This window comes from Pelobates fuscus, chromosome 5, assembly GCF_036172605.1.
Source record: "Pelobates fuscus isolate aPelFus1 chromosome 5, aPelFus1.pri, whole genome shotgun sequence".
Lineage (NCBI taxonomy): Eukaryota > Metazoa > Chordata > Amphibia > Anura > Pelobatidae > Pelobates > Pelobates fuscus.
Genome location: NC_086321.1, coordinates 101041094 through 101067901, shown reverse-complemented (window position 1 = coordinate 101067901; position 26808 = coordinate 101041094). Strand labels below are relative to the sequence as shown.

General features: G+C 41.2%; 1 protein-coding gene across 1 annotated transcript in view; it reads left to right on the top strand.

Moving 5' to 3' along the window:
• Window positions 1-26808, top strand: part of LOC134610841 (3'-5' RNA helicase YTHDC2-like) — a 76353-nt gene that overhangs the window by 24107 nt on the left and 25438 nt on the right. Inside the window, exons 11-18 of the mRNA XM_063454106.1 lie at window positions 3997-4132; window positions 19217-19343; window positions 21489-21554; window positions 23316-23494; window positions 23912-24008; window positions 24354-24441; window positions 24525-24605; window positions 24913-24995. Of these exons, the coding sequence (XP_063310176.1) occupies window positions 3997-4132; window positions 19217-19343; window positions 21489-21554; window positions 23316-23494; window positions 23912-24008; window positions 24354-24441; window positions 24525-24605; window positions 24913-24995 (857 nt within the window). The remainder of the gene's footprint in view (window positions 1-3996; window positions 4133-19216; window positions 19344-21488; window positions 21555-23315; window positions 23495-23911; window positions 24009-24353; window positions 24442-24524; window positions 24606-24912; window positions 24996-26808) is intronic.

Here is a 26808-nt window from a genome sequence, read left to right as displayed (position 1 = left end):
GAAATAAATCGGCAGAAGGATATTATTCACTACAAATGCATATCTTAAGTTTACAGTGTCTTATTGGAATGTCAGATATTGTTTTTTTCCCCCTTTTTTCTTCTCAAAATATATTATAGCTATTTAGCTATTTAAGGTTTATAATAATAATAATACTAATAGGGTAATAAGAGGAGGGGAAGAAAAACCATCATATACTGACATATTATATTAAAGTGCTAATATTGTGCAAAGGGTGATAATAGCCCTTAATTTTGATAGTATTAATCACACTGATAGCTTTAAGGTGCTCTGGTGTATCTTAAGGTGCTTATAGTTATAGGGTATTGCTAGCTGTCCATTGCAATATTTAGTATTTGTCACACTGGTGTCTCTAAGTGAAAGTGCTCTGGTGGGTAACAAAGTGCTTTCCGTTTTTAAGGATAGCAAATTTTTAGAATACATTTAACCCCTTAAGGACACATGACATGTGTGACATGTCATGATTCCCTTTTATTCCAGAAGTTTGGTCCTTAAGGGGTTAAAAGCCTATTTTATGTAGCAAGTGGTGACAGCATTTTTTTCCGGATATTATTCAAAATATTCAATTTTATTCTAACATAGAGATGTTTTACACATATAGACAATTAAAAGAAATGACAAACCTCGAAGTCTGAATTTAGTCCATGGGGTATGAGAGTGTTAAAATTATAAATAAATTTCATTTCTTCTATTCCGATTTTTTTGTTAAAATCACCTCCCCTCCAGTCTTTTTCTACAAGTTTAAGTGGGCAAAAAAATAGGTTCTCAGGCTCCTGGTTATGGTGAGTTTTAAAGTGCTTTGATAGACTGTGTGTCTCTAGACCCTTTTTTATGTTGCGCACATGTTCCGAAATTCTTATGTGCAGGCATCTTATGGTTCTGCCTATATATAGTAGACCACAGGGGCATTTTATCACATAGATGACTCCTTTTGAAAAACACGTAAGTTGTTCCTTGATGGTAAATTCCTTATTAATGTAATCTTTAATATCGGTTAGGTGTCTCTTTTTACTTTTGGTTGTCCTGCACGCCAGGCAGGTCCCACAACCATAGAAACCTTTATTATGATTTAGAAAATGTTTTATTTTGGCTGGGCCTTCACTACTTCGAACTAGGGTTTTTTTCATGTTAGTGGCGCCTCTATAAATTATACGTGGTTGGATTGGTAAAATATTTTTTAAAACGGGATCTTCTTGTAAAATATACCAGTATTTCTTAATGGCTCTATTTACTTGTTTATGGTTACCGTTAAAATTGCAAATAAAAGGAATATTTTGAGTATACGTTAGTTGTGTGTTTTTAGGTTTGTAGGTTAGTAAGTCTTTCCTTGATGTGTTTTTCACTTCTTCCATAGCCATATTCAATTCAGTTTCTTCGTATCCTTTTTCTTTAAACTGTTCTCTTATCCTCCCTGCTTGTGCTGTATAGTCTTCGTCATTAGTGCAGTTTCGCCTTATCCTCAAAAATTGTCCTTTTGGTGCGTTCTTAAGCCATGGTCTATGGCGAAAACTGCACTAATGACGAAGACTATACAGCACAAGCAGGGAGGATAAGAGAACAGTTTAAAGAAAAAGGATACGAAGAAACTGAATTGAATATGGCTATGGAAGAAGTGAAAAACACATCAAGGAAAGACTTACTAACCTACAAACCTAAAAACACACAACTAACGTATACTCAAAATATTCCTTTTATTTGCAATTTTAACGGTAACCATAAACAAGTAAATAGAGCCATTAAGAAATACTGGTATATTTTACAAGAAGATCCCGTTTTAAAAAATATTTTACCAATCCAACCACGTATAATTTATAGAGGCGCCACTAACATGAAAAAAACCCTAGTTCGAAGTAGTGAAGGCCCAGCCAAAATAAAACATTTTCTAAATTCATAATAAAGGTTTCTATGTTTGTGAGACCTGCCTGGTGTGCAGGACAACCAAAAGTAAAAAGAGACACCTAACCGATATTAAAGATTACATTAATAAGGAATTTACCATCAAGGAACAACTTACGTGTTTTTCAAAAGGAGTCATCTATGTGATAAAATGCCCCTGTGGTCTACTATATATAGGCAGAACCATAAGATGCCTGCACATAAGAATTTCGGAACATGTGCGCAACATAAAAAAGGGTCTAGAGACACACAGTCTATCAAAGCACTTTAAAACTCACCATAACCAGGAGCCTGAGAACCTATTTTTTTGCCCACTTAAACTTGTAGAAAAAGACTGGAGGGGAGGTGATTTTAACAAAAAAATCGGAATAGAAGAAATGAAATTTATTTATAATTTTAACACTCTCATACCCCATGGACTAAATTCAGACTTCGAGGTCTGTCATTTCTTTTAATTGTCTATATGTGTAAAACATCTCTATGTTAGAATAAAATTGAATATTTTGAATAATATCCGGAAAAAAATGCTGTCACCACTTGCTACATAAAATAGGCTTTTAAATGTATTCTAAAAATTTGCTATCCTTAAAAACTGAAAGCACTTTGTTACCCACCAGAGCACTTTCACTTAGAGACACCAGTGTGACAAATACTAAATATTGCAATGGACAGCTAGCAATACCCTATAACTATAAGCACCTTAAGATACACCAGAGCACCTTAAAGATATCAGTGTGATTAATACTATCAAAATTAAGGGCTATTATCACCCTTTGCACAATATTAGCACTTTAATATAATATGTCAGTATATGATGGTTTTTCTTCCCCTCCTCTTATTACCCTATTAGTATTATTATTATTATAAACCTTAAATAGCTAAATAGCTATAATATATTTTGAGAAGAAAAAAGGGGGAAAAAAACAATATCTGACATTCCAATAAGACACTGTAAACTTAAGATATGTATTTGTAGTGAATAATATCCTTCTGCCGATTTATTTCCATTAATTCCGAAATGGAACGCACGACACGCTCGACATGCGTTCCAGTGACGTCAGTTGATAGAGACGGCGCCATTCGAATGTGGAACGCATGCCGTTAGCGTTGGAACGCACGTTGCGTTCCATACGTGTGATAGCCGGAACCCGGAAGTGAAAGGCACAAGGAGATTAACCCCTTAAGGACACATGACATGTGTGACATGTCATGATTCCCTTTTATTCCAGAAGTTTGGTCCTTAAGGGGTTAAGAAGACGCCAAACAGAGAAGGAAGCCCATACACCGATTGAAAAAGCCCCTGGTACGGGGCGAAACGCGTTTCGGACACTTTGGACATTCATTTGCCAATTGGCAGGACTAAATTTTATTGATATAGTTATATCATTTTTTATTTTATTTTACCTACACTTTACTTTTATCCATTTTTACTCCACATTGGGGAGCAATAAAGTTTTCTCCTGAAAGATTCAATTCAAGTTGTGGAACCTGGATTTGTACTTAACCGGAGTATCCTACAAGTGATCTGGGAATAGGAGAGGGACATCCTAAAAAGTCCCACAGCGCCATCCATGAGAGCCATATGCTGAAATTTGGCTCTAGGCTTGTGAGTACCTGACGCTCATTTCGATTTATACAATTCTATTAACATATTACACTATATTGCTTTTTATATATTACAGAATCATTCTAGACGTGTAAACCACCTACTACATTGTATGTATTTTATGTTTGTATTTTATAGAGTGGTGTAAGGGGTTTCCACTCAGGTGATCTGTGGCATTTATTGCCACCACACTTAGTCCCACTTTGTTTGTATATATACTTGTGTTTCACTTATACCCCATCCTTCATCATTTTCAAGTATGATTAAGAATGTCAACCTTGTACTACCAATGGCAGACAGGGAAGGAGAAGGAAGTGTTGACTCATTTCTGGTACTTTTTGAACCAGGATTTGTTTCCTACTCTTCTACGTTTTGTTATCATTGTTTTTTTTTTTTTTGTGATCGTTTACAAACAACAACAAAGTGTAAATAGTTTCTAAAGTTTTTTTTTTTTTACTATTATTTCTTTGAAGACAGAAAAGGATGAGAATTGCCTTGAGCCATGGCTTATAAAGGAAATGGACGACTGTCTTGATTTTATCTGGCTGCATAAAGATGTAGATGCATTTGCTCAGCTTTTTCATTTGATATTAACTGAAAATGTTAGTGGTAAGTTTCCTTCTGATTATTGTTGAAATGTTTTGTTGGTTTATATTTAGCTTTTTTCTGTCTTATGTATATATATATATATATGTATATATATATATATATATATATATATATATATATATATATATATATATATATATAAAGAAAGTAGACTTGGCACTCACCCTTTAGTAACCAACAAAATATTCTTGCCTGGGTGCAGACCTCAGCGTTCAATATGAATATCAAAAATATGTACAAGGTGCACTCACAGGTCTTAATAAGTGGTTTAGTTTATTCTCTGGTGCAAATTACATATGCAGAAAAAAAATTGGTGATCAACGTTTCGACCCTTATAGGGCCTTTTTCAAGATCAATAATACAGTGTACGAGGTAAGTGTATATGTGTGTGTAAGTCTTCATTATTATTTTCTTATATATACTTACCTCGTACACTGTATTATTGATCTTGAAAAAGGCCCTATAAGGGTCGAAACGTCGATCACCAATTTTATATATATATATATATATATATATATATATATATATATATATATATAAAGGAAAATGTATTCCCATTTACCGTAATTTTCTTTTCCTGGTCATAGGCCATGGCAGCACAACAATGGGTAGCTCCTCCCTATCACTAACCAGACAGGAACCTAATTAAAACAGAAGGTATAAGTAACCCCTCCTACCCCTCCCACCCTCAGTCTTGTTTCCAGCAATATCCCAGGGCGGGATCTTTGTGCTGCCATGGCCTATGACCAGGAAAAGAAAATTGCGGTAAGTAGGAATACATTTTCCTTTTTCCTGGCCATATCCATGGCAGCACAACAATAGGTAATACCGAAGCAATAACCAAGGGAGGGAAGAAATACACAAGACTTCCAAAATATGAATGCAAATTGACAACACAACCTCATAAGGACATTGGAAATGAAAAACTGATTGCCCACTATTGACACATTATCAGATGTACCAAAAAACAAATGTCTGAAAATTATTGGTTGGCTTTAGTGGAGAGCAAACAGATGTTCAGGTACTGTAACCTCTAGGGCTTAGTAGACTGAAAATAGCCAAGACTATCCCTCTGCTGATTGCTTATATAGAGGTATAAAGACCTTTTCTGGTCCATTAGTAAAGATAAATCAGAAGAAAGCCAGATAGTAGATCTATAGAATGTATCCATTTGTTTGCAATTGTTCAGATTATGCTTTTGATACGTATTTAGGACAGGAGGAGACAGTTTTATTGCTGACTCTACTTTCTAATCAATAGGCTTTAGATTTATTGTGAAAAGCAGTAAAGCGTTCTATGCAAAATAGTGCTTGAAGATCTGATATCCTTCAGCCCAATGCTGATGTCACTGATAGAGCCAACTTAATATTATGCAGTTGTCGACAGTCTCATGGTTAAAAAGAGTGAAGATTTCAAAGCCCTTTTTTAAAAAAGAAAAAAAAAGTGAAGACTTCCACGGCGAGCAATGGTTAACAGAGGGATCATGTAAACACAGCCGACAGAAATTTAGAAACCTCCATATCAAAGCCCTTTCACAAAAAGAGAGATCAGAGTGCTGAGACACGTAACTCTGAGTTGATGTGGCTAATTCCTAGATGAGTCCTGAATTGAAGAAGTTAGAACCTCATTGGTAGAATAAAATTGAATGATCACCTAATTAGAAATAGACCAGGAAAAAGGGCATCTCAATTCTGTAAAGGTAGCAGATGATATACGTTTTTCATGACCTTCAAAAGGGTATTAATTACTGCGGTTGAAAAACCCTTATATTTAAGCCCTTCTTTACAATATCCAAAACCTTAAAAATGAGGAAAGGAGCACTGGACCTGATGGAAGAAGGGAGAACTCTTTTGGGAGATCCCATAAGGGTACTGAAGAAGATAAGAAAAAGTGGAAACCATGGACTTGGTACCAATATGGAACTGTCAGGATGATTGATATTTGCTCTTGAAACCTATGCAGAAGAGTGTTGGATGTTAAGGGTGTCCCTTTCCTGAACATATTTGATTTTGAAGAAAAGTTCCTCAACCCTAGTGGGTGGTATTCATAGTTATCACTGTTAAAGGGATTTCTATAGGAAAGTTAACCTCCTCCCTTGTGCCATCTTATCAGACCTATGGTGGAGGATCTGGATCAAAACTCTCTCTGCTGAGGTAATATGACCGTAAACATCCTTTACTTACTTAAGAAGTCTCACTGCACTTTCTGAAGAGAGCTGTACCGTGCCTTGGACTGTGTAGAACCATGTTCCCAGCTATATCCTGAACTGCTTGTGACGTCAGCAGACAATGATCTTTCACCATGAAAGTGTAAAAATAAAAGTGTCCTTCCACTGAAACATCCAGTGATGTGAGGCATGGGAATAAGCATCCTGCAAATCTATAGACATCATCCAATGTACTAGGAAACTACCTTTATGATGAAGAAGAATATTCAAGAATCCTGTAAACTAGAATGGATTTCCATCCATCTGTGAGAAACAGAATCTGTGTGTTCTGGCTGCTTTTAAAATTTCTCAAAACCGCTCCCTCTTATTGAAGGAGAGCCATGGAATTTGTAAAGCATCTCTTTTTACCTTTTCTCTTCCTCTGGTAGAATAATAACCATTTCTCAAGGTTGAGATCTACCATACTCTCGTCTTGGTGTGAAATACCTTGGTCCAGGAAGAAAGTGAGAGAACTTGGATCGAAAGGGTCTCCTGAATCTTAGGTCTTGAAGTAGACAAGCTTTCCTGCCCTCTACTGTTTTCTGGCTTAATGACTTGTAAATTGTCAACAGACAAAGGAATATTATCTCTGATATGCTCCTCAGAATTATTCATACCAATTTTAGATCCTAAGAGCTTACAGCAAGATGAAAGCCTGTGCCAGCTGCCACATAGGCTTTAGATATGATCAAGACCATCTATACTCCATGTAGTTTCAGGGAGATCTCACATTGTTTACAGGCAGAGTGAAACATTTAGCCAGTCTAAGTACTGCATTGTCCACTTAGGAGCAGAGTCCCAGGTACTGAAGACTGAGATACTCCCTTGTGTTAAAAACTTCTCTCAGTGTAGAACCATTCCTCCATTAAAGATCTTAAGGGGTCGAAGAACTGAAAAAGACACTCTACACCACCTGACATCCGAAAAGAAAGGCTAGAGGTAGAAGGCTCAACCTTAGAAGATTCTTTCAGGCATAAGGACCTGGGAACTCTGGAAATCAAATGGTACATGTGAGCAGATTTTGGAACTACTGAAATAAGCTGAATATCCTCATCTGATTATTCCATATCTCTGAATATATACATCGCCAAGGATTCCCCAGAGAATTCATTCTGTGAATTGTTCAGAGGATACTAGCTTTAACAGCTTTTATGACGTCTTGAGATACCTCCTGTTTGATATTGCATGATGGGCCTGAAGCCACTTTCAGACAGTCTGTGCAGAGACTTTACTTTTACAAGGCTCTCTTATCATATAACTCACAAAGGATCCTTTAGGGCGACTTCGCTTGTATGATCCAGATGATTTTCTTCCCATAGAGCTATCGTCATAGGGAATTCCAATTAATAATAGACACTCTTTTGTTTATTAACGACAAAAAAAAAAAAAAAAATAGAATGGCTTACCTATGTCTCTTAGAGTATGACCTTTTTTTCCAGGAGCAGAGGGATCTGAATCCATAACTGCATAAGATTCTTTTTTTTTTATCCTTAAAGGGACACTATAGTCACCAGAACAACCACAGCTTAATGTAGTTGTTCTGGTGAGTACAATTATTGCCTCCTGAATCTTAGGTCCTATGCCCGGATAGTCCCGGTGTGACGAACATATATCTCGGATGAGAATTGCGGCCTGGCTTGCCCGGGAATTGGGGGAAGCGGCCGATCGCCCAACCCGGAGAGCACACTTGGCAGAAGCCTCACTGCAACCCTGTCCCCCCCCCCCCCCTTGGACCGGTGGAGGTTATCCCGGTACCCACCCGGTGGGCTGACTCGCGTATGACCAAGAGATCAAAGCAGAAACATAGACCAGACGAACCGCGGCCCCTTCAATATGCGGCTGGAAAGACACTTTCAAAAGTTTTGGCAGCAACTGGAGAGTAAGCTTTCTACATCCGCACCACCACAGACACGCAATCGCCCTATTCCACAACCTGTAACTCCACAAACAACAGGGGCACCTAAGCGGAGACAGAGAAGGAGGCGCACTCTACCCGAGCGCGGGGCAGCACGGATACGCACCCCAAGGCTGCCCAGGCCCTCCAATCATGAGGAGGCCGGGCGGCGACCGGAGAATAGAAAGCAACCTCAAGCACCGCAAACTAAACAGGGGAAGGGTAAACCACGCGAAGAACACCCGAAACCACAAGCGGCCCACCCTTCTGCTACAAGTATACCTGGGCAGAGCGCTCCTAGAGGTACTATCTCAACGCCTCATCCCCGCCGAATGCAGACCAGCCACAACCAGCGTCGGACGCAACCGGGAACCAACGACTGCTCCTGGAAGAGGACAGATCTGGCACCGACACGTCCCCAGGTCTGTGGTCTCCAAATGCCGGCACACATACAAACCAGAGTGACTATCCTGCAAGAGCCCTGAACTTACCGACTGTGGGAGTCGGCTGACTTTCACTGCCCCATTGCGGGATAGACTGCTGCCTTATGTCTATGCAGACCTAGCAGACTCTTTCCTGTATTATTCAGCTGTGACCTATATGATTTAAGTTTGGAGCGCTGGCTTACCTATGTGCTTCATATCAGTGGTATTTACACAAGTATAAAACCTGATATTAACAATAAATTTTTTTAACTTTCATCATGTCTATATCATCTCTTCCTCCCTACTTGTACCAGCATTGTTAAGTATTTAGAAATGAATATATAGCCTGACAGGAGAGAATTGTTTACTTTTATCAGCATCAGTGTGACCATAGCTCATGTACTATACATGCACCTACTACTTGATTTAACCTTTTACCTTCAATCTAAAGCTACTGTTCCATCTCGTTAACTGAGTTACAAAACAAACGGCAATGACTAACAGATACTACATACACATAGTCTTCTTAAAACATGAACAATCGTACTAAAGTTTATCCTTAATATACAATTGTGCAAATGTTAACACATGCCCCACTGTTATAACTGTTTTGAAAGAGCATGCGGATTGCCTTCGGGGTACCGCATGTCCATTGTTATACTCATATGCACTGCAAAAATAAAGAATTAAAAAAATAAAAAATAAAATGCGCACTGATGATGCCTAAGAAGGCTGCAACGATTGTTTGGGGTTGCTGTGTCTCTCGTGCAGAGGGAACTTGCTGGCATTTCGGATCTGAACTGCCCGTACAGGTGGGAACTGTCTGATATGCTTCAGAAAGGTTCTCTCTGTAATGGAACAAGATGAGCTAAAACCAGCTTAAGATCTGAGCGAGGACCCACCAAAGGGCAGACTATTTGAGCTGCTGTCCATTTTCAGTATACTCCTGTGCCCTGTTTTTTTGCTGTCCATGCTTTGACAAGTTACCTGGGTTCTTTGGGATCCCACGCTGCATCTAGAAGAAAGAGAATCGAGGAGCATTCTCTGCGGTCATGAGCACCCAGTGGTAATCAAACTATTTCAAATGTGGTGCCGGGGCACTCACAATATCAACTACAGGGCTCTGTAGAGGTTGTACTGCTTGGAGTGTTTCTTTAAGGATATTTACGATTACGATATTTAATCCCTAGATTGTAAGCTCGTTTGAGCAGAGCTTTCTTTACCTCTAAATATTCCCTTTCTATAATTGTGAGGAGCTGCGGGATATGTTCACGCTATATAAATACTACGGTAATAGTAAATACAAGACCCTATGCCAATATGGAGGGTCCTGCTTATTCAGCACTAGCACGCAGACTTTTTTTTTTTTTTTGTAAATTCTTTATTGTGATGTTCAAGTGAGTGCTGTAACACATGCTTATCCCACTACATCATATATGCGTTGTAAAACAAGTTGAACAATGACATCAATAGTGTAAACAGTAGGCATTATCGTTTTTGAGCAATCTCACATGTGTCAAGCATCGTAAAAGCTGTCAATCAATAGGCTATAAACAAGTGTAACAAGTTTAGACGGGTGCTTGTCTCATAGCTAGAGCAGTTTCAATAACAGTAACAATAACTGGTTAAATGCAAAAAAAAATAAAAAAAAAGAGCCGTTTCCGAACCCTATTCTAAGGGTCTTCTGGAGAGTTGTGCTTATAAATCGGACAGTTTAAATGAAGGATGTAGCTTCAGTATCGAAATTATGTGACAGGTGGAGCAGGAGAGTGTTCTCGACCATCATTAGAGACCCCTGTCCTACGGGTTATGAGGTTGATTGTATGAAGGGAAATTGGTCGCTTGGTAGGTTGGATCGTTATATGGTCAAGAATTCGGGTACGGAGTTGTTCCACGGGTCACGTGTGTGACAGATAGAAGCTTGGTTGTGTCTGCCTAATAGTGTAACCCGCTGGTCAGGTGTGGGTTGTGTCGCCCCATGATGTCACTTATCTGGTGCTACATCCCCTTCCTCCCGTCGGTCGAAGGAGTCATATTTTGGAGACTATTTTCTCCATATGTTCAGTTCCTTATTACCTCCGTCGGTCGACAGTTTATTAGGTCAATGATTCAAGCCAGTACGCATCACTTCGTGTCATGGCGGTATATCGTACTTTCAGCATGATCGGGTCCTCCCCGCCCCGACCTCCTCAGGCGCAGGTCAGGCCGCCCCAGCGATGCCCTTCAGAGAAGTCATATGGGCTCGAGTAAACCTAATGGATGTAGGTAGGTAGAAGAGATGGAGTAAGTGGGGAAGAGGAAGGGGGGGAGGGTGGGGAGGGTAGAGGGGGGGGGGAAGAGTGTGGAGAGCGACATGTGTCAGAGTGCGCCCAGGCACCCCCCAATCCCCAGGGGTTGTGGCGTGCGCTAAGACCCTCCATGTCTTGGTCGTGATAGGTAGACATACCAAGGGGTCCAAATTTCGACGTGTTTGGTGCTCCTCCCTAGTAGGTCCGCGTACCGCGCCTCGGCTGTGTGTATTTCTTCCACTCTCTGTAGCCATTCTGCAGTTGTCGGTGGTTGGGTTTGTTTCCATCTAACCGGTATAGACGCTTTCGCCGCGTTCAGCAGGTGCCTCAATATTGATCGTTTGTATTGGGCTATCGAGCTTTCCGTGCAGTGAAGGAGGGCCAATTCTATGCTAAAGTCCGGTAGGTCTCCCAGGATAGCCGTTATTTCCCTTCGTACGTCCTCCCAGTATGGCCTGATCCTTGCACAGTCCCACCAGATGTGCCTAAGGGTACCAGTATGTGACTCACACCTCCAGCAGACATCTGTGGTATCCCTAAATATTCTGTGCAGTAGCGACGGGGTCCTGTACCAATGGGAGAGTAGCTTAAAGTTGACCTCCTGATACTTGGTGCTTATGGAACTTTTGTGTTGTAAGATCAGTATCTGTTCCCATTGTGCTTCGGTGTACGTTCTAGCCGTCAACTCCTCCCATTGCCTCTTAAACGCAGTGTTCCGTGTGTGATCACCTGTGATCAGTTGTTGGTAGATAGTTGAAACTCTACCCTCTACCCCAGAGTCGGCTATGCAGAGGTGTTCGAACCACGTCTGTTCTCTGTGGATTGCTACTCGGTTTGGGAGGTTGTAATAGAAATGACGTAGTTGCGCATAATGAAATCTGTGCATCAGCGTCAGTTGTGGTACCTCACTCCATTCCCTTATGGTTTTCATTCCAGTATTGCTAAGGACCTCGGATATCGGGACATAACAGTCCCCATCTCCCTCGATTGGCCAGGCCGATCTGCGTAGTCCCCCACCTATTCCAGTATTGTGTGTTATCGGGATCAAGGGGCTTGGTTGAGGAGAGATGAGTTGGTTCCGCCTTAAGTGAGACCATGTCTTTAGTGTTTGAGTAATGGGTGATTCATTGCCCAATTTCGATGTCGCGTCTGCCGAGCCTTGCCATGTGAATCTGTGAAGGGCATTGTTTGTGCTTACCCTATCTAGTGCGACCCACAATTTGTTGTTGGATGCCGCATGCCAGTCCCTGATCCGCTGTAACACCGCGGCTTGGAAGTATTTGCGTATATCCGGTAATGCTAGGCCACCCCAATTCCTAGGCAGGCACAGCTTGTCATAGCTAAGTCGTGCTCTTTCTCCCTTCCAGACATATTTTATTACTGCTGACTTAAGGGTTGCAAAGAATTCTGGTGGGATGTGCCAGGGGATGGTGTGAAAGTGGTAAAGCAGTCTTGGGAGGATGTTCATCTTAATCACTGCTATGCGTCCCTGCCAGGAGATGTGGTCGTAGTTCCAGTTTTTAAGGTCGAGTAGTATTGTGCGTAATAGGGGAGCATAGTTCCTAGTGTACAGTTCTTTTGGGTTGCTGGGTATCCAAATTCCCAGGTATCGCATCTGATTCTGGCACCAATGGAAGGGATACTCGCGTTTGATCCGCTCTCGTACATCTGTGGGGGTCGAAACGTTCAACAATTCGCATTTAGTCAAATTAAGCTTCAGCCCTGATAACTGGCCATATGCGTCGAATTCCCTCATCAGGGTTGGCATAGAGTCAGCGGGGTTGCTCACAAAGAAGAGCATATCGTCCGCATATGCGGCCACCTTATGTTCCTGGTTTCCGTGGTTATACCCCCGAATCTCCGGGTTCCGCCTAACCCTGTCCAGAAATGGTTCTAGGGTAAGGGCGAACAGGAGTGGCGACAGTGGACAGCCCTGCCGAGTGCCGTTATGGATAGTGAAGGTGTCCGTGAGTGCGCCGTTCACCCTCACTCGAGCGCTGGGGTCGGTATAGAGTGCCTCTATCCAGGTCATCATACCCCTCCCCATGCCAACTTTACGCAGTGTTGCCAGCATGAAGCTCCAAGTAACCCTATCAAATGCCTTTTCGGCATCCGTCGAGAGCAGAAGCAATCCCGTTTTTTCTTTTAGCGCCAAGGCTTGTATGGAAAATGCTCGAAGTGTGCAGTCTCTGGCTTCCCTACCTGGTATAAAGCCCGTTTGGTCTGGGTGAATGAAGCGTGGCACAAATGTTTGGAGTCTAGTGGCGATGATTTTAGTGAAGAGTTTCACATCAGTGTTAAGGAGCGAAATAGGCCTGTAACTGCTGCAGTTTTCGGGGTTCTTGCCCGGCTTAGGCAGCACTGTGATTGTGGCTGCTAAAGTTTCTTGGTGAAATTTGTCGCCCTGTTGGAGTCGGTTGAGGGCTGCCATGAGGTGGGGAGACAGGATGTCTTTAAACAACTTGTAGTATCCTGTTGAGAGTCCATCTGGTCCCGGTGCTTTCCCTTTTTTCGCTACCTTAATTGCTGCTAGTACTTCTTCCGTGGTAATTGGGGCTTCCAGGTGGTCTGCTTCCTCAGGTGTTAGGGCGTCTGGACTGAATCTTTGTAGGTATCGCGTTGTTGCGTTCTGCAGCTCTACTCGATGGGCATCAGAGGACGTCGGTGATATATTATACAGTTGTTGGTAATAGTTACGGAATTCAGTGGCTATTGCTTCCGGGAATTGTGTGAGGGTGCCATCAGTCTTCCGTATCTCGTGTACTTGCGCCCTGGCTTGTTGGGGTCGGATCGTGCGGGCTAGGAGTCTCCCACTCTTGTTGGCGTGAATGTAGAAGAACGCCTTGGACCGCTGTGTCGCTCTGTGGTGCTTGCGGGCCACGAGTTCCGCTAACTGTCGGCGGGCATCCAGTAGTGAGCGATACTGCTCCTCAAGCTGCGATCGCTTGTGTTGTGCTTCCAGTTTGGATATCCGTTCGGTGAGTTCCAGCGTATGTTGCTGCGATTCTTTCTTTTTTCGCGAGGCAATTCGTATGAGATGTCCCCGGAGCACGCTCTTGTGCGCTTCCCATTGCGTTACCTTCGACACATCCGCCGTATCGTTCTCTGCGAAGTAGTTGTTTAAATGGTCTGTCAGAAGCGCTTTCACTTCCGGGTCTGACAGGAGCGATTCATTCAGTCTCCATGCCGTCTTAGTTGGTCTGAATAGGGGGGAATCCATATTTATGGATACTGCACTGTGGTCCGACCATGGCGTCGGTGTGATTTCAGCCGACTGCAAACGTTGCAGTCCTTCCTGTTGTATGAGAACACAGTCAATACGCGAATATCTCCTGTGGATGGCCGAGTAGTGTGTATAATCTCGGACCGTCGGGTGTAGGGTTCGCCACGCATCCACCAATCTCAGGTCTCGCAGAGTCTTCCTTATTGCCCTTATCGCGGTTTGTGGTATGCTACTGTGTCCTGTCGATGAGTCAACTAGTGGGTCAAGCGGTGCGTTGAAGTCCCCCCCTATGACAAGCGTTCCTTCTGTAAAAATTGCCAGTTGGCGAATCGTTTTGCTCAGAAACGTTGCTTGTTTTGCGTTTGGCGCATAGACGGAGGCGAAAGTGTATCCTCTTCCCGAAATCGTGCCTTTGATAAAAAGGAATCTGCTGTTAGGGTCAGCTAGTTGGTCCGTCAGGGTGAATTTGATATCAGCCGCTACCATTATAGCTACGCCTACTTTTCGGGTATCTGTGTGGGTGCTATGGTAGTTGGTTGGGTATCTGCTGTTTTTCAGCCTGTGGGTGTCTGATGCTTTAAGGTGTGTTTCCTGCAGCATCGCTACTGAAACCCGTTTGCGGTGAAGTTCTCGCAGGAGGTGTGATCGCTTCTCGGGCGTGTTGAGGCCTCGGCAGTTCTGCGTTAGGACGCAAAGGGGTGCAGCCGTGTACGCCATTGTGATAGTGTGGGTACGAGCGCAGCCCTCACCGTGGTCAAGTTCTGGGGTCCTAGGTCTAGATGCCTGTGCGCACCCCAACTGCCAAGGGATGGGAGATGGAGGGGTAGGAGAAAGGTAGTTGAGGTGGGGGGGGGGGGAGGGAGGAGGGGAAGGTGAGATTATAGAGTGTGCAGTTACAGGTAAGGAAGAGGAGGGTCGTAGCCCCCAGGTGTTAGGACTCCTAAAAAATAAGTTGCGGCCCGATCCACGCCCGGTTCGGCCCGGCCCGAGAGGTCCCTGGTGAGGGGTCACAGTAGTTTTCCCTCAGAAGTTAAACGTTCCCCCAATATGGGGGGGTCCTGTGTAGCTGGGTGGATTACAAGACCGCACCGTCTCCTAGCAGGCTAGGGCAGCCGCGGAATTGGGTCCCCCAGTAGGTCGGTCTACGCAGGTCTAGTCTGGGGTAGTGGCGAGACCTGCTGAGTCCAACGTCTCTGCCTGCAATATTGCAGGAGCTCAAAGGTTAGGAACTTAAAAGTGTGTGTGGCTCGCTCAGTGAGATGTCCGTTTCCCACATGTTTCCAGTCATATGTCTGTAGCTAAGTCTCTTAGGGAAGCGATCTGTACGGTCACGTCATAGTGGGGCATGGGTTAGTGTCCAGTAGGCTGGTGCGGTATGAGTGGCTATTGGCCTTATCTTATGCTTGTGTGGTCAGCGCAGTGTATCGTTGAGCTATCGCGCGCTTTGGGTCGTGGTGTGTAGGGTTGAGGGTGGGGGGGGGTGCATTATGTGGTCCCGTGTCCCTCCATAAAGGTCCTTGGGTAGTGTCCCCTGCGTCAAGAGTATGGGGTCTAGTTACCTGTCCGCGGTGTAAAAGTTCCTGCGTGTGTGCGTATATCTGGTTGCGGCATATGTGTGCGTCTACGCGCGCGGTGATCGCGCTGTGTTGTGGGATCACATGCTCTCACGAGATACATTACATCAAGTATACTGTGTTACTCATCTGTATTGTCCGGGAACCCATTTATGCCCTCTCTCTGCCAGGCTTGTCTTCAATATTCCACTACTAAAACAGTGTATAGCCCAGAGTGACATAGTTTCAGTCCCGATTTGTCCCCCCCCCCCTTGTCCCACTTCCTTCTAAGTCATAGATACACTAATCACTACCTTGTTCCCACCCGCAGGACCACCTCATCTAATAAAGCCCGATAAAACATTTTCAACAAAATAATATAATATAATACAATTCAATACAATACAATGACCCATGGTTAGGTTTCTCTAGGCACCTCCCACCCCCCCGACCATCCCACTGGCAAATCTTCAGGTAGTCTCTAGAGTGCCAACTTGGTACGACAGGAACGCTTTCGTAGTACCAGAAGTGTTACCCTGTAGCTTGAGCCCAAGTGTCCCGGAATCTGTCAACAGTCCCGTGGAGTGCCGCAGCTTGCAGGACATGTGCACATTCGGATCTGTCCCACCATGGGCCGCAGCCTGTGAGTTTGGTGTGCCATGTGTCCCTCCCCCAACAGGCCCCCCCACCCCAGTTAACTCAGGGTAGCCTCCCGGTCCAAGGGGTGTGCTATTATTGTGCTGCCATGCCTGGTCTAGGGGACCATGTGAATACCCCTTGCTTGTGTATGCGTGCAAACAGTACTTATCTGTCTTCTGTGGTGCTCGGGACGACGCTGGCGTCCGAAGGTATCTGCCTGCTCTGGTAGGGTGCACGTGTCGTGGTCGGCCATTCGTGCCTGGTGGGAGTGGGAGGGGTGCCTAGCCTCACTCCTCAGGGTCCGTGGGGATTAGTTGTCTGCGGGCTTGCGGGCGCTGTGGTGTGTTGTCTCTTCTTCTGCGCTGCTGGCCTGGGGTTCGGATCCCTTGCCTCTGTTCTGTTGGCCCCAGGATCCAGTCGGTGACCTCTGTGGGTGGAAGGTTAAGGCGCTGCAGGAATCGTGGAACTTCCTCTGGCCATCTTAACGGGAACCATTCTTCGTGGTGTCTGGCTAAGAGCATAAAGGGGAAACCCCATTTATATGGGATCCCTCTATCCCTGAGCAGCGTAGTGATAGGTCTCAGGGCCCTACGTGCCTCTAGCGTAAGGGGGGACAGGTCCTGGTAGAGGGCCACCTCAGCGCCACTGAATTGCCAGGTGGGTCTCGAACGGGCTCTGTGCATTATCTTCTCCTTTAGTTTGTAGGAATGCATACAGCATATAATGTCTCTTGGCGAATTATCGGTTGCGCGGGCTCTATTAGCCCTGTGTGCCCTGTCGAACACCATGGATTCCGGCGCTTCCGGTCTCAATATGTTTCGGAATAGCGTCTGTAATTTGGCCTCGACGTCCTCTGTCCCTTCTGGTTCAGGTAGGCCGCGGACCCTTATGTTTGATCGGCGACCCCTGTTGTCAAGATCTTCCGTTTGGCGTCTTAAATGTAAAAGCATATTACCTTGCCTGTGGATTGCAAGGTTTGAAGCTTCCACTCTCTCCCCTATAGCTTGCACAGAGTGTTCAGTAGCCTGCACCCTGGTGGCCTGTGCTGTAAGTTCAGCCCTGAGCGTGGTTACCTCTGTGCGGATCGCCGCATGCAGGGTGTCAGATAGAGCTTTCATGTCCTCCTTGGTAACCATGGTTGCCATGGTTGCTGTCAGGGCTCTTATATCGGCGCTGATGTCAGCCAGCGAGAGTTCAGCCGGCTCAGAGGCATGTGTGCTGACCGGGGAGTCGGCCATGTTTGCGCCCGCTGCCACGTGGCGACCGGTCGTCGACGGTGCCAGGTACCCGTCCATAGGACCAGCTTGGGGATTGCTCGGGTGAGTCCTGGGGGTTTGTGAGCCGTCTGGGCGTTTTGTGCGCCCCATTATCGTGCCGTGCTGCGGTGTTAGCTTTGCTGTTAAGGCTGTGTGGGACGGAGCTCTTCCCCTAAGCAGCCATTCTCGCTTGCGGCCAAACCACCCTAGCACGCAGACTTACTTCCTATAAGTGAATAGGACATTACCTTTTTATATGGGATCTTTTAAAGGCTAGTTTGTAATGATAGAATTAAAGGGGTAAACCTGAAAACATATTTTTGTTTCTAGCACAAACATTTAATCTAGAACTGTAGAACATTGGTGGTCATCTTGTTAGAAACTCTTTGGAACCTCTCTTGCCAAGAGTTATGTAATTCTATTCTTGCTCATGAGTAAGCGTAAAGTCTACTCCCTTATCAATGTCAATAGGATATCCTTGTTTATGACTACAACATCTGCATAAGCAGCTGTTACCTATAGCATTGACTGACGGTGATTTACAGCTGATGCAACGAAGGGAGGGATACCAGCAGAAATAACTTTTTAGCCTGCTAATAGCAGTTAAAAAATATATACTTAAACAAAATGGTTAACAACAAAAAAAAAAAAAAAATTTGCATTTTTGTGAACAAAAAATATTCTCGAATAAACTGGGAGTTTAAGGTTTAAAAATTTAATTAAATTCTTTTTAAGTTCTTAGTTCTTTCTGATCCCCTTTGCAGCACCACTCATATACCATATACTCATATACCAATGGCCTAGCGGTAAATGCTAATTTGTAACAAATATAAATTTGTAAATAAGATGTAATCTCTTAATTTGCTAATCGTGTATAGGTTGAATGTTGTTATTATTATTGCCATTTATATAGCGCCACAAATAGCGCCACAGATTCCGTAGCGCTTTACAATATTATGAGAGGACATTGAAATCATTTTGTATAAAGTGTACTTTAAAAGCTAATTATGGCACTCTTTATGTGTTTTGCTCACCGCGTGCTTTAGTTTTTCATTTGCTTAAAGGGTTGTTCCAACCAAAAGAAAACACAGTTTTTTGTTAGAATTACCCTTCCTGTCCTGCCACCCCTCCCCACCAAAGTTTAGATAAATATTTAAAACCACAAACAAACAAAACCTAAATGTACCTCTGTTCCAGTGGCAAAGCCAAATTCTCCCCATAACATACTCCTCCTCCACTGAAATCACTCCCATAGCTACTGGGGGAAGATATGGCCGGCTGTTATTGGATTCCTGTTTAAAGCATGCTGCTGACAAACATACAATATGTACAGAATTCTTATAAGCCAATCTGGCTAATGACGCTGGCAGTAGAGGGGTTAAAATCTATATTTGCTCTTTTTCATCGTAATGCGCATACAGATTTCAGGGACCATAGCCACTTCAAATGAATGGTAATGACGCTTGGAGTAATCATTTAATGAATTTGGACTAATGAATGGTTTGCATGTTGCAGTAAAATATTACTTATGAGTTATATATATATTATCATTACTTTAATTTTCATTAAACATTTACTTTTATTTCTATCTCTTATGTAGTTGACTACAGACACAGTAAAACGAGTGCATCTCCTTTAATGGTGGCGGCAGGTAGAGGATTTTTAAATCAGGTAGAACAGCTCATTAGTATGGGAGCCAATATCCACGTCAAGGCATCAAACGGATGGTAATTATAACAAATTTTATTTTGATTTGCATACAATGTACCTATAATTAGCACTTACCATGACTACCTTTACTATGAAAATGTAAGGTTACATTGGAAGCATAAGTGAAATTAGGGGCTGCATTCAAATTAATTGATCCTAATGATCATAAGTCTCCAGGATATGGTCAAGTCAGACTATGAATCAAAATGTGTGAAGGATTGTGTAGTAGAAAATAGGAGAAGATAGGAACAAATCCATTTTGGCGTCAAGTAGTTTTTTTTTTTTTTTGGGGGGGGGGGGGGTTTGTGTGTGTGTTGTTGTTACGTTCGTGGCACAATTTGAATTTGCTTCAAATGAGAAACACTCCTGTTTAAAATATATTTTGCTAATCCACATGTATACAGCAGCAGTGGGGCTATCCCAGTTAAGAGCTCTCATTTTGTCCATGTGGTCTCTTTTTATACAAGGTTTCTGCTGTACGTAGTAGTCCCAGCAGTGATTCCACATATCAGATCTAACAAATGGTATTCCGAAATAAGCAGCCATACTGTAGTTTGAGTCTCTTGCATAATTAATGGCCGAGGTACAGCTCCCTCTCCATGTGTCACATGTAAATAATATTTACTTATTGCTGTAGTGATTTCTGCAGGTTGCTACAATTCTAAGTAATCTCGTGCAAGAAAAGGAAACAATGGGCGTCATTTAATCATTACTTGTGCAATGTGCATAGTTTGAGATGTTTTGTGAGTTCCTTTAATATTTTTAATGAAGGATGCTGTTGTTGTTTTATTTGATTTTTTTTTTTTTTGGCCATAGCCAACCTGAGAGAGAAACTTAGCTGGACCTAAATTTTCAGCCATTTACCTGGTGACATAATGTGAAGGGTTGTTATCCCTCTTTTTACAGGGAAATCCATCTGTTTTGAGAACCTTATGATATGATTTCATTGTATTTTTAAACTCTTTGAGATAAACTACTCTAACCAGTACCATGTGGGCCTTTCTGCTTATAGCCGTCAATTTCTGTATGAACTGAAAATACTCTCATTTTAAAAAGATCTTTGTTTGAAAGGATTGTTGTGGACCAGAGTGTAGTCTTATTTCTTTCATACCTAACAATGTAACACATATATGAGATTTGAATGACCTGTTTTGTGTAGTATCATATTCCTGTTGCCAACCCTAAATGAGATATTCATAGCATGATAAGCTGGTCAATTTACAAAGCTCAACTATGTGTAGCATGAGTAATAGGTAGTTTGTAAGCATGCAATTCTGTTTTAGATGCTACAAGGATATTCGGAATTAATTTTGGGTTTGTTAGTGTTTTATTGATAATCTGCACTGTATTTAAGTCTGTCTGTGTATATGTGCTTTCTGCTTTTGTTTTAATTTCTATCCATATCTTCTTTACATTCTAAACATCACAGGCAGTACAGTCATCCAGAGTTATTTTTTGTAATTTAGAGAGGAGTAGATTAAGAATTTTATTCTAGATGTTAATGTATGAAGGGACTGTCAAATATAAATATTTCTGAATATTGCTCTGCATTTAAGTTACATTACACCTCATTGATTTATGCAAATGAAATCTTAAAACAACAGTGAGTCAGTGCTTGAGATGTATAGTGGGGTCACCACTACTGAAAGTTTAGAATGGCCTTTTGCCTGAGTAACCATGTGTCCATTGTCAGCTGTGGTTACCATTAACCTACACCCATAATAGACATTTAAAGATGGCTGCCGATATACAGTGTTCTCTGCAAATGCAATGCCACCTGGTAGAGATGGTATCAGTAGTACTGTAAGATTGGAAACACTATACATTGCATGTTACCATATTTAAATACAATTGCAAACAAATAATGGATTTTACAGCATGGCTACTGTTCCAGTTTGTCAAAACATTTTGAAGGTTGAAGTGTTACTGTAAAAATAATCCAAGTACTATAAAGTAGTAAAAATATAGCTCTTGCATACTTCTTCAAATTCATATCAACAAAGCAATACAATTCGCAATGCTTGTTTACAATTTAAAAGCAATAGGCTCTTTGAAGCTTGCCTTTTAGTGTACAAACTCTTGGTATCATTTAGTACAATATATTATGTTAATAAAGGGAATAGCGTACATTTAAAATTCTTTTTCTTTTTCATATTCTTCAGGACGGCTTTGGATTGGGCAAAACACTTTGGGCAGAATGATGTTGTAGACATCTTAGAGTCTTACAGGTAAATCGTCTCACATTTAAACTCATTCATTTTCACCTGCACAAACAATATGTGAATTTCCACTCCTTTAAAAAAAAAAAATAATAAAAAAAAATAAAATAACAAAAACAAAGAAAACTGCCATTTTTTTTTTTTTAATACCGGTTAGATTGAAAAGAGAGTAATAACCATTCTACGCAAGTCCACCACACACACTTATACATATTATATATAGTTGTATTAAAAAAAAAATGTTGACAAGTTTTTCTATAATGCCACTTGTAAGAAATTATAAACCACTTTCAAGGTAATTTTTTTATGGGATGTGAACAAATAAAAAAATATATATATATTTATATATATATATACTTGTGACATTAAAAGTAGCCTATTTAACAAATCTATGTGTGTTAAATAAGCTATTTTTGCAGTTTTGTCAAAGGTATAAACATAAAAACATTGTACTATCACATAGACCTTGAACATAAGATAATGCAATACATTAAAGGATCACTATAGGGTCAGGAACACAAACATGTATTCCTGACCCTATAGTGTTAAAACCACCATCTAGCCCCTCTGGGAGCCTATGCCTCCATATATATATATATAGCAAAATCTTACTGTATTCAAGCCAGAAGCTGTAGATCTGCATGCTGTTTGCCTAAAAAAAAAACAAGCAGTCTGCTGACATCATCAGAAGTGGTAGCCTGATCCAATCACAGTGCTTCCCCATAGGATTGGCTGAGACTGACAAAGATGCAGATCAGGGGCAGAGCCAGCATGATTCAAACACAGCCCTGGCCAATCAGCATCTCCTCATAGAGATGAATTGAATCAATGAATCTCTATGAGGAAAGTTCAGTGTCTGCATGCAGAGGGAGGAGATACTGAATGTTTGGATGCATTTTAGGCAGCCGTGACCCAGGAAGGATCTCTAACAGCCATCTGAGGAGTGGCCAGTGAAGTTATCACTAGGCTGTAATGTAAACACTGCATTTTCTCTGAAAAGACCGTGTTTACAGCAAAAAGCCTGAAGGTAATGATTTTACTCACCAGAACAAATTCAATAAGCTGTAGTTGTTCTGGTGACTATAGTGTCCCTTTAACATTTTCATTAGTGATGCTTATGTATGGCTTGGTTCCTTCTGTCTTCCATGCTGGTTACACAGCTGCCTCCACTCTCTAGGTCAGATGAAAAGGAAAGAGTCTCTTTAGGGCTGTTATCAGCAGTTGCTCCCCAGGGCTGACCTCCTTGGAACCCCTGCCTCAAGTTGTCACAGTGGTCTGGTAGTTTATAGAAATGTTATCCTTTGTTGACTATTCCTCCGCTTTGGAGAGAGGTTGTCTTGAGAAAACAAATACTTGCATTGTTAGACCTCGATGTTAGTTACTCTGACACTCTGATCTCCTAAGAACTTGGATGGAAAACTGGTTGGAAGACTGCTGTAGTGATGTAATGTGCTGTTTTTTTTTTACCAAGGTGCATGTGGTGTAAAATGTAAATGGCTCTCCCTTCACCTCTAATTATTTCCAGCTGTTCCTTTTTAGCACACTGTTGTCAAATAGATCCAAATTTGTGTGGCCAGTCACATACACAGAGCATTATAGTCCATGGTATAATATTTCTGATTTATGTATCAATTTTCTTACACAACCATGAGGTATTTGAACAGTAAATAACCTTAATCTTTATAGTTGTTAATTGTCCATGTCACTAATTTGGATAATTAGAATATTCTGTGTGAATAACATGTCTACAATGACCTCTGGTGTTTTCAGTTCGTCATTGGAGTCTGAGAATCTGGATGACACCTCTCTCATGCAGGCAGATTGCAGTGATTTGAGTGCAGAGGACAAAGAGCTCCTGAAAGCATACCACCATAGTTTTGACGATGAAAAAGTAGATCTTGATCTGATCATGCATATTCTTTACAACATCTGCGAAAGCCATGAATCAGGTATAATCTTGGCAGTCCTCTGAGGAAGTGTCTTGTATCCACGAAACGCGTAAGCGTCTCCTCCTCTGCACCTGTGTGCACTGGTTATTGTCACTATGCTGTACTGACATTTTTCTAATCAGAAGAAGAAAAGCTTGAACTTTTACTCACCTGCTTGAGTCAGGCCATCTATTCCCTTTAGGGAGCTGGTGTTACTGCATTCATTATGATCTTAGTTTCCCTTCCTTCTGTCTTTAGGTAAAGGTTTTAAATAGTGTTTGTGTGTCTTGGCAACCCATATACTATCTTATACGTGTATTTTGCTGTTTCTGATATTACGCATTGTATATTGGAAACCTTGCTTCCAATCAAGGATATGTTCTAAGGACTTGTCTGTCACTCTTGCTTTGTTTTTTTTTGTTTTGTTTTTTATCTTAGGGGCTATATTGATATTTCTTCCGGGATATGACGAGATTGTTGGTCTGCGAGATCGCATATTGTTTGATGACAAGAGATTTGCTGGTAATGCTCACAGGTAATCATACTTTATTTTTCCGTAGCCAAATTTTAAACAAAGTGAAGATAGTACTTTAAAGTTTTTAAGATAGCCAGAAGTTCTTTCAATGCATTATGCTTCATGTGCTACTAATAAATGTATCAGTCAGGGAATATTTAGCAATTTATTTCACTGCTATTTATTAATGATATTATTTTTGTGCTTATTATAGAACTAGTTTGCCATTTGATTTAAAACATACTTTACATTTAATGATCTATTAATGAGCGCCTCACGTTTTACATATAAGGTTTTTAATTTTTTTTTATTCTGTGCCTTTACATCTAATTAAAATTCTTACTATTTCACTGCATCTTCTTGTAGATATCAAGTATTTATGTTGCATTCAAACATGCAAACATCAGACCAGAAGAAAGTTTTAAAGACCCCTCCGTCAGGCATTCGAAAAATAGTAAGTTTTTCATGTTATGAACTCTGCTGTGTAAGTTGCATGTAGAACTCCTACTTTAATAATTGTTTTATATCTTTTTGCAGATACTTTCCACGAATATTGCAGAGACTAGCATCACGGTTAATGATGTTATATTCGTGATTGACTCTGGGAAAGTAAAGGAGGTGTAGTATATAAATTTTTTTGGGAAGGGGATTTTAGAGCAGGTTTAGTAAATAAGGGGCTGTCAGCTTATGAGCACCTAGAAGTTATTCCACAAATTTTAGATCACAAAGTTCTGATGGCTATCTTATATCCGTTACAAAGTGATCAAGTGTACAATATTTCACCCTCAACTATATATTATGTATTGGATTATATTATTCAAAGGAAAAATAACTCAATACATGTGAATTTAAACCTATATGAAGCTGGAAAGTGCCAGAAAATAATCCATTATTTTATTTTATATATTTGTTTCTTTACTTTCAGAAATCCTTTGATGCTTTGAGCCATGTTACAATGCTGAAAATGGTGTGGATTTCAAAAGCCAGTGCAATTCAAAGAAAAGGAAGGTACAGCAAATTTTCTGTTGACTTTTAGATGAAATGTTTGTCAACATTCCAAGAAATATAAGCCAATTTATTAAGTTTGAAATCTTTTTTCTTTTTTTTGACATTTCTATATTTATGAAGATTTGTTGTTTTTGAGAAGCAGGAAAAACAATAGGAATTACAGATTCTGCATTACAGAAGGATAGTGGCAGGAAAATTATGGCAAAATATATGTAGCAAATATATTCAAAGAAAAGGCGAACCTTGGTCAAAGACCAGATAGTGGACATGAAACACACAAGTAAAATAATGATAAATATTACTGGCCGATCACATGGACGGCAAAGAGTTATTGCCTTGCCAAACAGTCTAAGTAAAGAGAGGCAATCCACCTGAGGCTCTATTCAACCCACGTTAACTAGTCTCTCCACAGTGAGCTCAATGCGACTAAGTGCACTTTGAATTCTGCATTAATTCCCAAAAGTCCCATTTCCAACCGCCCCCTCAACTATCTACTATGTTTTAAATTATATTATTACAAAGCGATCAAACATTTACCACTACAAATCTCCGATTCACAGACCGTGGATCTGCCGTTGCTCTAAAACATTGAAGTAGAAAGGCACATAGAATCAATTCCTCAAAACAACTTATTTGAGATAAAGTTTTTTTGAGGTTTAAAAGTCCATTTAAAGGAACACTTTAAGCATCATAACCCCTATAGCACTCTGTAGGGGTTAATGGTGCCAGGAGTCCCTTTGTCCTGTCTTATGGTAAACTGTCAAACTATTTTAAGAACAGTTGGACACTGACCTGTTTTTGTCAGTTGCCAGAAGTATTATGATAAAAAAGCAGAAGTTCCTACTCCTGCATTATCACACCAAATTCTCTGCTGATGCTCTCAGCCTGTGAATATTACACCAACTTGATATGAGTTGGTATGGTAATATGGTATGAACTTGCAGTTTAGCATATTAAGTCAGACTCAATGTAGTATCACAGCCCTAGAGAGACCCTTAAATGGTGGGACTGTTTACAGTCTTGACACTCTAAACACTACAGTGTGCTGTGTAAATATGCTTAGAGTCCCTTTAAATTATATTTTCTACAGAAACCTCGTTTATGTATCAGCAATTTCTAAATACACACACACACAAAACAAGCACATTTTAGAGAGCTTATTCACTGGCTTTCAGTAAGTCTTGCTTTTTGTGTAAATCTCTTAATAGTCTCTGGTTCATCCCTTTTAAAGAATATTGTAAAAATGAATGCACGGCAAAGTAATGTAGATCAGCTGGTGTATATGATATAAACAAGATTCAAATAATATTTAATAATTAAAATAGCCTTGTACCTTACAGGAACACTAAACACACCTAAAGTATTTTAGCTTGCTGAAGTGCTATGTGTGAACGGTGTGCATTTTTTATTTATTTATTTTAGAAAAAGTGCAGATTAGAAATTAGCACTTTTATAAACTAACCTTATTACTCCTTCCTTGCTGTCAATCGGACAACTGGTCTGTTACTTCCTGGTTGCTTAGCTGAGTGGAGCAAAACTCAAAAGGCAGGTAATTGACCTAGCACCTACCTGTCTTGCAAAGCCATCTCATTGAGTTGCATTGGGAAGTCTGTGATTGGACAGCCACCGAAAAGTTTGGGCTGAGGAAGTTGTGAAGTTTTTTTTTATATATTTTTTGTTTATTTGAAAAGACCCCAGGTGACATATCTGCTTGTGTGAAGGAAGCCAATGAGTAACAGGGAGATATACTTATCTCAAGCTGTCCCTACGTGGCATCATACTTCATTTCCTAATGACCTTAACTGCCAGGAGC